General features: G+C 36.9%; 1 protein-coding gene across 1 annotated transcript in view; it reads right to left on the bottom strand.

The window, feature by feature from the left end:
• Positions 1–13,381, bottom strand: part of URI1 (URI1 prefoldin like chaperone) — a 42,897-nt gene that overhangs the window by 13,857 nt on the left and 15,659 nt on the right. The window contains exons 3-4 of the mRNA XM_074882192.1: positions 12,358–12,436; positions 9,892–10,027 (exon numbers count right to left, since the gene is read on the bottom strand). Of these exons, the coding sequence (XP_074738293.1) occupies positions 9,892–10,027; positions 12,358–12,436 (215 nt within the window). The remainder of the gene's footprint in view (positions 1–9,891; positions 10,028–12,357; positions 12,437–13,381) is intronic.

Raw genomic sequence — 13,381 nt, 5'->3', positions numbered from 1 at the left:
CTGTACTTTCCACACATGGCAGAAGGCAGACAGCTCTTCAGTCTGGGCAACTCCGCTTTACTGCAATTTTGCAAACTTAGTTTAAGAACTACTCAGTTCTCAGATATTAGTTCATTTGAGACATTACTTTCTATATCCTCTTGTGCCAATTAAATAATGAATCGTTTCAATAGCAATTTATAAAATATTAAAAACTTAAGTTTCACTTTTACCTTAAAGTTATCATAAAAAACAAACTAATTTGTAAAAGAAGAAGGTCATAACCGCCTGAAAAGGAAACACAGCTTTGCTAAGACTTAAGAATTGGGGGAAAGAGGGCACAATTAAAGCCTTATACTAATAATATTAATAGACTTGCACTCTTTGTTCAACTCAAAACTAATACAAATGCAAATTTTCAGGAGGGAAGACTTACTACATAAATTAGTTTCAACAGAGGATCTCTAAGACCTTGCACCTACTGGTCCTATATACCCTGAAGGAGCTAAAAGCCTTTGTGAAGAAGTAAGCTGATTTTCTATTTTAAAATTCTTTTTTGGAATCATTAAAGCAATACAAGAAGCAGCTGTCTCATACAATACTATGAAGGAGGCAAAGAGATCCTCTCTACTATGGGATCAGCAAAGTCACACTCCAGGAACTTTTTTAAGCAATAACTCACTTCACCAATCTACCTAGCTCCTTCCTCAGCACTGCTTCTATTTATGATACTTACATGATCACCAGTACTGTGGCATGTAAAAAACCTCATACACCTTAAATCATTTGTTTTCACAATATACAAGTATGGCAGAGCACTCTGCTATTCCCATTTTACAGACAGGAACGTGTAGTGAGGGAAAACTTAACCACAAAATATTCTAGTTGAAAAACTATTTCCAAAGTATTTTCTCAGTATTCTTACTCTTTTCTTTAACTCTCCTTTTGCCCGTTAACTTTAGTACTTGATTAAGTATCTCTCCAGTCTAAAGGCTAATCCTAAAAAGTTTTAAGTACATACATAGCTACTCCCCATACAATTTTCTGGCTAGGGTATGCAGTTGTAAATGTTTCAGAGATTTCATTTATTATAACAATAGGCCTTTCAGATAAGGATGTGTGAAAATATATTAATAATCACAAAATTATTGCAAAATGCACTTAAGTAGACAAAATGAGTTTGTAGTTTTACTTACAAAATAAAATCTACTTACTGACTCAGACTTCTACAAACAGATTCAGATCCCTCCTCCTCCTCTGCACATGCAGGAAGGAATTATGCATGAAACAGCCAGGGCAAAACACACTACCACCAAGCGTGTGAGATTACTCCCATCCTAATTTTAACAGACTCAGTATTGTATGGGTTTTTTCCTCTTGATATTTCACAGTGTATCAAATACAGTTCCTCAAAAATGCTTGCAGTAAATAGTCTAGAAAGAAAATTACGCATTTTGGAAAAGGCTACTCAAGCAAATGTCCATCCTTTCCAACAAGAAGCACGAAGACACAGCTCAAACTTTTGGGGTATTTCAAAAGCATTAGCCTTTAAACCAAACAACAGCCTATGTGTCAAATGTGCAGTCATCTCCATTAGTTAAGCTGTTTCTAAGAAATAGCTTAAGATTCTCCCCTGAAAAATGCTCTGCATTTGCATTTCCTAGTGGATGAAATACTATTTCCAAAAAGCATCTGACGTCTCAAGTGGTGTCAACACACACCCTTCAGAGGACACAGCTCCTTCCATGTGCAGTCAGAGTCCTGCTGCCCTTACAGAACTCCTTCGAGAGCCGCCTCATCCTCCGTCGGACACAGCAGCGATCAGCAGTCGCACGCAGCTTTTATTCTTCAGTTAATTCCTATCAACATCGTCCACAGCTTTTTTCGGTGTATAACGCACCCTCAAAAGTCCAAATCAAAGAGAGGTGGCAATAGTTTTCATACAAAATGCTCCCATCTGTGCTTTCAGCTCTTGAAGGTAGTCTCAATATACATAAACGTCTAGCTTGAGACCAATTTTCCTCAGGCTTTTATTTTACATTCATAGTAAATGTGATGCTCAGCTGTTTCTTAAACACCACGAGTGTCTCAGTCATTGCCTGTATATCTAAATATTGTTCAACAGCCATCTAGGTTACGCTGCTTCTGGAGCATCAGCTTGCGATGCTGCCTTCCGGACAGGAGCGCGTTGGTTTGCTCCGTTAGGTAAGGACACTGAGCAGTTACACACAGCGTTTTAGTTTAAAATGCTGTACAAGCATTAACTAATCTGCCCAGCGCCCTGCGAGGGAGGTAAGTATTACTCTCTCCTATTTTACAGATGAAGAAACAGACAGTTTAAGTGATTTGCCCCGGGCCACACAGCACGTCAACAGACAGCCGGGATTACCACGACACTCTGTCCCCGTGTCCCCAGTCAGCCCGCTGGGTCACTTGTGTCCCCGTGTCCCCAGTCAGCCCGCTGGGTCGCTTGTGCCTGCCCGGCCGGTCGGCCAAGGAGAGGCCTGTCCGTGGCCAGGCCCCTCGGCGAAGAAGGGGTCTCCTGGAAGAGGGCTCATGCACCTAACTGCAGGGGAAGCTCAGAGTTTCACATTTTAAACTTGCCACTGTGCATCGTAAAAGCCTCCAACATCACTCACTGAATTTTAAAATGTACTCTATCTAGCGAGAAACAAATCACTTTACGAACTACAAGTTTTTTATTCATTGAGACCCCCAGAAAAATATCAGTAGAGTAAGAGAGGCTCCATAGTCTCCTCCTCTTACTACCCTGTAGTTTAAGCTTCTTAGAGCCTTTTAAGACGGATTGAACCAGAGGCTGTTGTCCAACTTTTGTCACATCCAATAATCTGAGAAAAGTCTGACATGGCTTTCAGGTGAACCCAAGTAGTTCCTATTTACATGTCTCAGCTAAACCACTTGGAAGGACAGTTCAGCACCACAGACAAGCCAGAGATTCTAGGACTAGCTTTCCGGGACCACTAAAAGGAAAAGGTATTTGAATCAGAAATCAGGATATGTAGATTTCCTCTGTGCAGCTGCCTTTGAATATTTACAGGCAGCAAGATTTCTTTACATTTAGATCATTCTTTCCCAGCTCCCTTATTAGTCTGAAAGGACTTAACTGGATTTCCTTACACATTAGCCATTTTTAAGAAGCAGCCCTCTGCTTGCTACATACACACCCGTAGAGAGAAAAATAATTGGGGAACACATCTCATTGTTGAAATGAAGTCCACCAAAGCCAGATTTTACAAGACATGACAACGTACTAATGCCAAACTGACACAAATTCTCATATATGCGTTTTGGCTTTAATGGGTTAATTAGCTTGGCTGGATACAAATTTTAATTATCTGAGTTTGACATTAATGTCCTTGGAGTGTTGTCTATAAGGATTTGGGGAATCATAGACATTATTTTAGTTACTTCTGGAAACTGTGTGTTACACTGGGATTTAAATAGTAAGAACAGACAAGAATAGTGAGAACAGGTTGATCTATTTTGAAAAGTCAGACTGTGAAACAGGACAAACTGAGATGAAGCCTGGTCTACCCTGCTACGTTCTGTTAAGTCTTTGGGGCAGTCTCATGGATATAACAGAAGAAAAAGACTGGAAAGTTAGGAAATAATCTCTTTTGAGGATGGGTGACTGGACAGAAATTTTAGATCAAGTATAAACAAAGAATTCTGTATGCAATTGAGATTTAGAGTCAAGATCTCTTCATCATCTAACACAGCTTCTCAAGTAGAAGGTAACCAGTCTGAAGATGGTTAAATACACACAGAGTATTTATACAAGCCAGGGAACAACCATCTACCTCAATTACTGACAGTGGCTCAGTTCCTTCAGAGTGAGAACTGAGTACATGCCCCTGAAGGCAGTACCTCAGCGGTTCTCACTCCCCACCATGGAAACACTGGGCTGCCACCATCCCATTTCAGGTGCAGAAGGGAAATTACATGGGGGAACCACAGAATAGCATTTGGCATGCAAAATCTTTGATCAGCAATTTCTAGCACAATTATGACTGACCCCTGAACAAAACAAGAATACCTACCATGCAGTCTGTTAATGGAGCATGTTAATCCTACTAAGGCTGGAGGTAAAGTATCATGTAATCTAATGCACATACTCCACTTCTGAATTCTTTGGCGATGGAAGGTATTTTCTTGCAAAAGCACAGCACTACAGTACAATTACAAGTACTATTAATGGGTTGAGTTATGGCATGCTATTTTAAGTGCGTTACTTATTTTCTTGCTTTTAAGGGTCTGCATAAGTAGATCAATCATCTGATGATTTTTAACTGTATTTCAATAAATACATATTTAATCAGCAGCAAACTATTTTTTTTTGCCAATAATTTTCCAACAAACTATCACAGATTACTTGAAACAAGTAAGATCTGCAGTTCTGCAGAAAGAATTATCTCCTAAGAGATTTTCAACACACCTTTCTCTGTTTTTCTATTCTTTTCTGTTCATTTTTCTAGAGATGCATTTAAGATTCAAAAGAGAATCCTGATTGCTTTTTGTGTATATGGATTTAAGCTCTCTTTGTGCTTGCAACAACATAAATAAATTCATTCTTTTTAACAGCAACTGCACTAGTTCTTTAAAATGCAATGCCACCCTTTGTGCAGTAGCCTTGCGCCTTTTAAAGACAACCTTCAGTCTGTTTTTCATGTTCCCTTGGTATCAAAACCAAAGTCATTCGGATTTTCTTCTGTGAAAATTTGTATAGGTAATTTGGCTTTAGGAACACTAAGTAAATGCAACGCGTTTCTTTTAGGTTCACACACCTATGTAATTGCTAGAATTATACAAATACATTTAAATTCCTCCTAAATGAAGGAGGCTGGCATTTAGACAAGTCCTCTGTTGTCCAGTAAGAATTATAAAAAGGTAGGGGCTTCTTTGAATCACAGTATGTAACTTACAGAAAGGAGTCTATTCTCCTTACTTTTTTTCCACTGTGTTCTGGTTAAAATACCTAAACTGTGGTCCTGTGAGAAACCAAACACCTCCTGGGAACTGCAGAGCAAATTTAGAGCACTTAGCACTCCACCGAATCAGCTCCTAACTTAACAAGGCTAAGGAAGGAACTGATGGAGGTTATCAAACTAAAAAGCGGTAATTGAAAAAATCGCCAAAAAAAATGTTCAAAAGCACAGTGAAAGAAAATTCTCCAGCATGCAGAAAAAGAGCAGAAAATAAATACTTATATTTAATAAAGAAAAGCAACAGATAGATTTCTTTGTAACACTGCCTGAATTTTTTGTTCTTTTCCCCCCAAAAAGTGAGTAGGCAAGTTTGTGTTACATTCTTTAGAATATAAAGGAAGTTATTTTCACCCTTGGATGAAACATTAAAACCTCTAAAGGCTTCACTCATTCACAGATGGGAAATGGAAAGCCTTCCTATCATATATTTTGGAGACAATATCCTTTTTTCTGGAAATGCTGATAAGGAACAAATTCAAACTGGTCCTCATCCGCCTGGATCATCTTATTTATTAAAAACAATGGTATCTTTTAAACCCTGTATACTAAGCTATCGGTCAATTTTGATTGACACAAATATTTGTATTAAAGGTTACATACTGCAATTTACAATTGGGTACTATCACAATACTGTATGTTAATGTAATCAGTATTTTCATTTCATGAATTCATTTGCAGCATGACACTGCAAGGGTATTCTTACATATATTGAAGACACAATTGCTAAGTAGTTCAACAATTCTCCTTTAAGTGGGATTTTTTTTATCTGATAAAATTTTAACAAAATAAAACCACTCCTAGTTCTGTGTGCATGTTTTAATTTCCCACCTTTTAAAGTGTTTAGACACTTGGAATACCTTGCATACTGAATTAATCCACAAATATTTACAAGAAAAATCTATTTAATTTCTTTCTATAGTAACTACCACAGGGACTATTGTAATGAAAAATTTCCCATCTTAAAGAATTAATGCGATTACTGATATAGAGAAAAAATGTAATTTATATCATCACAAACACGTAAAAGATATAATCCCATATTCACAAAAAGAATCTTTATTCCCTCTTTGAATTCTGAGACAATACAGTCTTGCCTTGAGGAGAACAGAAATATTATGAAGTACCTTAAGCAAGATAATTGTAAGAGAAAAAACTACAATTGCATTATTGTTGTGCTAAACTGTGACATACTTAAAAAGCTAATTTCTTTTATTATAATGGAATTTGGTGTGCATATCCTTTAATCTACTTCACTATTTCTTCACATTTTTACACACAAACATATGTGTAAAGTGTTTCCCATTATCTGTACCACCTGATTTAACAAACTGCAACAAATTTAAAACAACTAAAAATGTACTTGGCAATTCCATAAACTTCACTAGATTTATTTTTTTGAACAGTTTTGGAACTGACTCAACACGCAGGATGCAGCAAATTAAAGATCTACTGCAAATATTATTCAAGAAGACATGATCAATAATTTATGAAAAAGTAAATTTGACATGAGTGACTGTCCCAAATTTCACCAAAAACATTTCAACCAATCACAATGCTGAACAGTTTGTATCTAAATCAAAAGCTATGCAAACAAAAAAGTATCCCCAAAATAGGGCTTCCTAAAGCTATGTCAGTTGAAGTGCATTTACTTTTAAAATTCAGTACAATCACCCTTCAATTATTCCTTTCAATTAAATAAATTTTAACCAAGAAATTAACCTGCTGTGGCTGGGTATTTCTCTATTCCACAGAAGCAAACATTTTTTCACTCATTCCCCTTTAAAAAGCAAATTTAACAAAACTACTAAGACAAAAAGGGTGACCTAATTAGTACTAAGTAATATTTAAAGCTTTTATATATAGTACACTCTTATTGCTATCCCTAACTTCCAAGGCTCTATACTCACTGATATTGTTTGATTTATCTGGCACTGTTACTGCTTAAGCATGCAAATTCATACTGTCCATTCTTGTATGCATCCAACACACAGAGAAGGAATCAAACTGTAAAGAAAATTTTCTGTGAACCTTGATTAAATTGACTGTTATGGCAGTGGTGTCCTCAAAGGCAAACAGGGTCACCCCTGGCGACCACAGGCCTTCAATGGGCCGACCCAGACAAAACTAGTCAAAGGCAATACAGAAAACTCCCTGGAACCAGCAAGAAATAACGCTCAGAAGTGAGTGAGTTACAGGAATCTCTTACCCATTTCTACCTAAGAGCCAGTCCCACTAGAAAACTTAAACTCTGAACAGATGATCTTCCACTCCTCACCACTCAGCAATGAAAATGTATTTAATTCCTTATAACTCTTAATCTCTGTTAAAGCAATGAATTATTAGTGCTATACTAATTGAGTTCATTTTGGTGATCTGAACAGAGCTGACCAGATAGTTATGAAGAAATATCCATCTAAATTAAATAGAGTAATATTGGGTAAAACAAATGTAGGTCACTGAGGAAACAAACCGTCAACAAGTACTGTCACCTTTCTGTTCAGGAAGCAATTTCAGCATGAGCCTTTCTTTGCTCTGTTCAGACCCCAATTCCTATGTATCAAAGCCTTTAAGCACATACTGGCCTTAAGCATACGCTTAAAAAAGCTTTGTGGTGTTAGGACCTTCCGACTGGGACACAGGACATTTGGGACTGCTTGCAATATAATCCCCTGCAGTAAGCATTGCTGTCTTTTCCAGTGTGTGTGACGTACTCACGAAATTTATGTCCAAAACAAAAAGATTATGTACTAAAAATCAAATCACATTGTGTCAATGTAATGATAATGCCCAATATACATCACCCTCTAAACTATGAAGCCCCTATGCCCAAAAAATGCCAGTGAAGTCAGAAGTCATACCTATGAAAATAACTACAGTGCAATACACAAAAGAGACTTTAAACTAATACTTGTGAAACATCAGTCTTTCACGTTTGTGCCACAAGTGGCCAATTCACATTATACAGCAATGGCCTACAGGTCTTTCACGTAGGTAACTTTTTTTCTAATTAGAATAAACTAATAAAATCTCCAATATTCTCCTCTAAGTTGCCCTCATTTAGTGTGAAAATGATTGAAAGAGTTTAAGTCAGTTTTATTTCTTAAAGGAGAAAAGTGTATCTACGAAAAATTATTTTTTTTTTCAGAATCCTATGTGCTAATATGGTTTTTATCATCCAAAACTGAAAATAGTCCTTTAAATAAAAAGTTTTTAGTTAATATCAGTGTTTTGGAGCCTCCCACTGGCAGCCATCACACAGCTGAAGTTAACTATCAGCTGAATGGAGGGTTTATATCCAGCATCAATGACTATTTTGCTTTAAAAGAAATTAGTATTTCTGAGTTCGTATTTTAAATGCAATTTGAAAGATCATAAAGGAAAGAGTCCAGCATGTATTGTGTGTCTCCCAGCAGACTACTTAATGTTCAAACATCTACTATGCAAAGGTCAAATGATTTCACTGAATGTAACGGTGACAAAAATATTATGCAGCACCGAAAAAAATATCAGATAATCAAGGAAAAAGATATGGACCTGAGATCTTGCAAAAGTCACAATAAATAATGTAGATTCAGTTCAGTAAGAAAGAAAATTGCAAAGTTGTGTCAGGAGAACCAGATTAAGAAAGATAATAGGTAAAATAGAAATTACATACTTTTGGCAATGTTCTTCATAAAAGAGTATTTTAAAGTAATACAGCAAATGAATTTTTATAAAAACCACCAACTTTTCTTACACAAATATTGCTTGCACAGAATTGAAAAGAAAAAAAACGTATTCAGATGGGGAACTTCTGAGGTATTCTGCTGCAGGCAGCAACATGGATAGCTGAACTCGAACAAAAATCCAGTGTAAATAGTTGTGGTAGTTGTAACATACACAGGGTAAAGCTGCAGTGAGCACTTATTCAGGAATGAGACAGATTACAGGTAAAACCAATACAAAAAAAATGTACTCAAATGCTTATCTGAAGCAAACAGCAAAGGCTAATAGGTACCAATTTATTTTCCATATTATTGTGCTTTTCCTTCCTTGACATTTACATCAAATATTTTATTCTTTCTAACATAAAGAGGCTTCACAGTGTGCCATGCACACCACTTGCTGGTGGTCCTGGCTCTTCAAAGCCAAGATCTCACCACCAACTAAAAAGAGCTGGAAGCAAAACCAGGAATTGCCTATGTGCCTCTGAGATGTGCTGCTATGTAAGAAGAATTTGGCGGTCACCAATGGCACTTGATCTGGAGAGATCCAGTGTCTCTCTCCACACCAGTGGGTAAGAACATTGAGGGCAGGAGGCAGAAATGCAGCTGAGCAGCAAGTGAAAAAAAAACCAACAAGCAGGAGTAAAGCATGTGTAGAGGGAGAAGCAAGCTGGAAAAGGATATGGACAAAGTTTAAAAAAAAAAAAACAAACCAAACAACAGAGGACAAGGCAGCAAAGAAATGAGAGACAAGAGAATAGAATATAGGGAATAAGATAACCAAGAGCAAAAGTACAATGTGATGTTCACTTTCTGGAAGAGAACACAGCATTTCTCACATTAAAGAAAAGTGAAGGGGGGGTTTGTTTTGTTTTTCCTTTTTTACTTTTGTGTATAATAAACAAATGAACAAATCTTGACTGATCTTGTATTCTAACATCTAACATCAAAACCTGAATTTTGGTAAGTTAAGCTGATGTATCATTAAAAATAAAGCTCTGGCTGGATGTTTTAAAAAAATTAAGACATATCCAATAAAATACTATGATGGAAGATATGGTCCAAAATTGATATTACATTTGAATGAGACTTCTGTTAGTGATCTCACAAAAAAAAAAAACCCAAGAGAGTAGATGCTACTGATTTTATATATGAATACAAAGATACATAATTTCGACTATTATGTTCAGAAACATACATACGTTTTTTTCTGTGCTCAACCAGCGTAACAGCCTGCTTTGCTGAGCATTTTGAAAACCAGTTGTCCCCAAGCAGAACAGTAACCTCATTGGTGTGGACAAGTTTTCCTGGCATGAAGGCAAGAGGACCAAAAGGTACCTGTCAAAGGCACAGAAAAAACTGCTGAAAATCACTAATGAAAATAAAACCTAGGCAGTCATTCATGTCTTAGTTTTTTTTAAAAAAGTATAATACTGAGTTAAAGAAATAAAAATTTTACAGCTGTTATTTAATGACTAACCCTTCATAAATATTCAAGTGACCAGATCCATTTGAATTTAATATTGTACTTACAAAATCAGAAAAGTGGTATTTAACTAGACAAGTTGTTTTGTGACATAAAACTATAGTGTAGCTGAATGCTTGCATGGAAAACAAATTCACTTAAACCTAACACGTAAGCCTTGATAATAAAAATATTATTGTATAGGTGAGTTACGTATTTGTTATACACAGACTACATTCATTTCCTAATAAAAGCAAGTGTAGCTTTGCCAAAATTTTTAAAATATTTAAATAGGTATGGTCAACTCAAAGATAAGTTGTTTTTCTCAATATCTAATAGTAAGTACCTAGAAACCTCAGTGTAAGTTTGTGGGATGACTAGCAGGATCACAGACCATGCTTAACCTCACTTTGTTTTATCATTCACCAGCACGCAGACCTCAACCTTCGAGCGATGCTCCAGCAAGCAACGCCTGTCCTCTAGTGACCCTCCAGGCACAGCAACAATACATAAAACCAGAATACTTCAGACATGAGAATGTTGGTGATGAACACATTTTGTAACTTTGAGAGGTGCTGCTTAAAATGTGTAACCCCCGTTTTAACGTGTATTACAATGTATGGGACATTGTTTTTATGAATTAAGACACCTTCCGCAGCTCACACTTTACAGACGGTGCTTGGGCAAGTCCTATCACTGACGTGGCCTTGGCCACCCTCACTCCTGTCTCCTGCACGAGCCCCCTGCATTCTTACCCTCAGACCTACTGCCACCTGCCTGGCTGCCTTTGGGCTTCAATTGCCAAGAAATTAGGAGGCCAAAATCAAAGTTAAAATGGAGGTGGCAAAAAGCTAAGAACCACATACATATCAAGTTTTCTCTTTCTTAAGGTAAAAAGAGATCTGTCTCAGCCAGTTCCCTTGACTTTATTCCTCTGCTGCCTTCTTCATTTCCTCAGGACAGCACTCGCTTTCTCATTGCATTTGTGATGAAGCAGAGCACTTGGCCTAGTGGATCTGTCTCCTTGGAAAGCAGTTTTCCCTAGCTTCAGTATCCAGGAGGGTACCAGTGCTTGAAACAGTTTTCCAGCAGGCAGGATCCTGACATTAAGACTATGTAGAATGTGCTTTTCCTACACGTGTACCCTTCCTGACTTGGTTTTCACATAGCAGACTGCACCATTTGCCTGTTCACTCTTCCCCCAAAATGATGAAAGCAAAATTGAAAACATATGAAAATATTTGGCTAACAGGATAGGAACTATTTATATGCATTTAAAATAACAGATGTGAGTTGACATTGCTGCTTTAACTATGAATAAGCCCTATCCAGCTTTTTTAAAAATGGGTTTTTTTCTATGCTTCAAAACAACACAATCTTTTTGCTTTATATCATGTGGCCAGACATATACACATGGTAAATAGACTACACATACAAAATCCAGAGCTGAATCATTAGAACAGGAAAGGGAAACACTCTCTTTTCCCACATGGTAAGCGTATTCCAACGTTGTCTAACAGCTCAACTCTATATAGGGAGCCAGGCTGCCAAGCAAGAAAGCAGTCAGGCACTTTGTGCTGAAATTAGCCATTCAGTTATTTACAGTACAACTTCCCTCCCTTCAAAGATGTATCTTGAATTGGACCTGAGAAGGGAGGAGGAAAAAAAGAGAGAAAAGCCAATTTGGTCAAAATTCTGGTGAGTGCAAGCCAACAGGGTAAAGTTTACACAGGGAGCTGTGCAGTTGTTAGGGAAGATTCAAAGCACCAGAAAAGATCACTAAGTCAATGTGAAGATCAGTGAAACAAAAATTAGCAGCACCTTTTTATGTAAAAATCAATGTTCTAGGGTTTATTTCCATGAATCAGGAAATACTACGGCCACTTTCTTCTCAGGAAATGACTAAGTACCGTAATTCAGTCATAATTATAGTTTTCTATACAATAGATTTACTTATCAAACATGTCAGGTTTTGTGTTAGCATTTAAGTCATCAGTTCTCAGTTGTAAGTAATACTGTAATTTATAATGGATTTCAAAGAGAAGAGAGAGAAAGAAAAGCAAAGGTTTAACTATTATCATAATAAATATAACATGACAAAGTACTACATGGCAACCTGAATAACACCTCACCACCAGTGCAGATAACCAAGTTACTAAAAATTTTAGCCCATTTTCTTGTGTGAACTCTACAGCATACATACCATGATATCGTAGGACAGTTTATCAGGCAACGTGCGGAGTCGTTCCTGAAGAGCCTCATAATCACTTTCCACCTTTTTCCTGTTGACAAATTCAAGTTGATTCAATTTCATATCTAAAGTAAAGAGTTAATGTTTTTCTGCTAGCAATTCAACAACACACAAAAAATACAGAAAAATAAGCTGTTTTAAACACATATGGTTGATAGACTTAATAACTTATTTATAAAAGACTTGTGATGACAAACATAATAGCTAGATTATTTCAGAATAACGTGTATTAAAATAGGGACATGATTATTTTAGATTGTGCATGTCTTTCTGAGTTTGAATGTTTTATGATGCAAAGAATCAGTTCTTCCACTGTGATTTGGCATATCTCACTCCATGTTCAAGTTCAACAGTTATACCACCATCAATATTTAGAAACATAACTGCAAGGTCAGTTTATGCTTCGTAAGAGGCAAATTCTTCAAAGTATCACTTGTGATAAAGAATTCACGACCTTGGTTTGAGCTGACATAAATGGACAAAATTTTAATTAATTCTGATTTTCACGTGAACTTTGTGTTCCTACCAAGAGTCAACACTCCTGAAAGATGGCTTGATCACCAGGATTCTGTTGCATCTTCAATCCCTGACAAGGGACAATACAGGTGGGGTACATCCCTTCTGCTGCTTCTCTATCCAAAAGGTAAATAAATAAGGCTCATGCTACATGTTGCTACTCAAGAGAGAAATGCCTTGGTGAACTTAGACAAATTATTCCCACGGTAGACACCCGGCTCTTCAGAGGACTTTGCAAGATACAACATTTCAATTGCTGCAGGGATTTTCCTTTGTGTGCAAAACAAGCAACTACACTCCCTCTAAAAAAGCCCTCTTGTGAAGACATTCTTAAATTTGTCAGGAAAAAGTCTTTTAATGGACCGCTGCCATTCTGAAGATGGTCAGAAATCAGCTCCTCATGAAGTAGCTGGCATATAAATGTCAGGTTTGATGATATTGTTTACTTGCACCTCAAAAT

The sequence above is a fragment of the Strix uralensis genome, chromosome 12, assembly GCF_047716275.1.
Source record: "Strix uralensis isolate ZFMK-TIS-50842 chromosome 12, bStrUra1, whole genome shotgun sequence".
Lineage (NCBI taxonomy): Eukaryota > Metazoa > Chordata > Aves > Strigiformes > Strigidae > Strix > Strix uralensis.
This window is presented reverse-complemented; position numbering and strand designations above follow the sequence as displayed.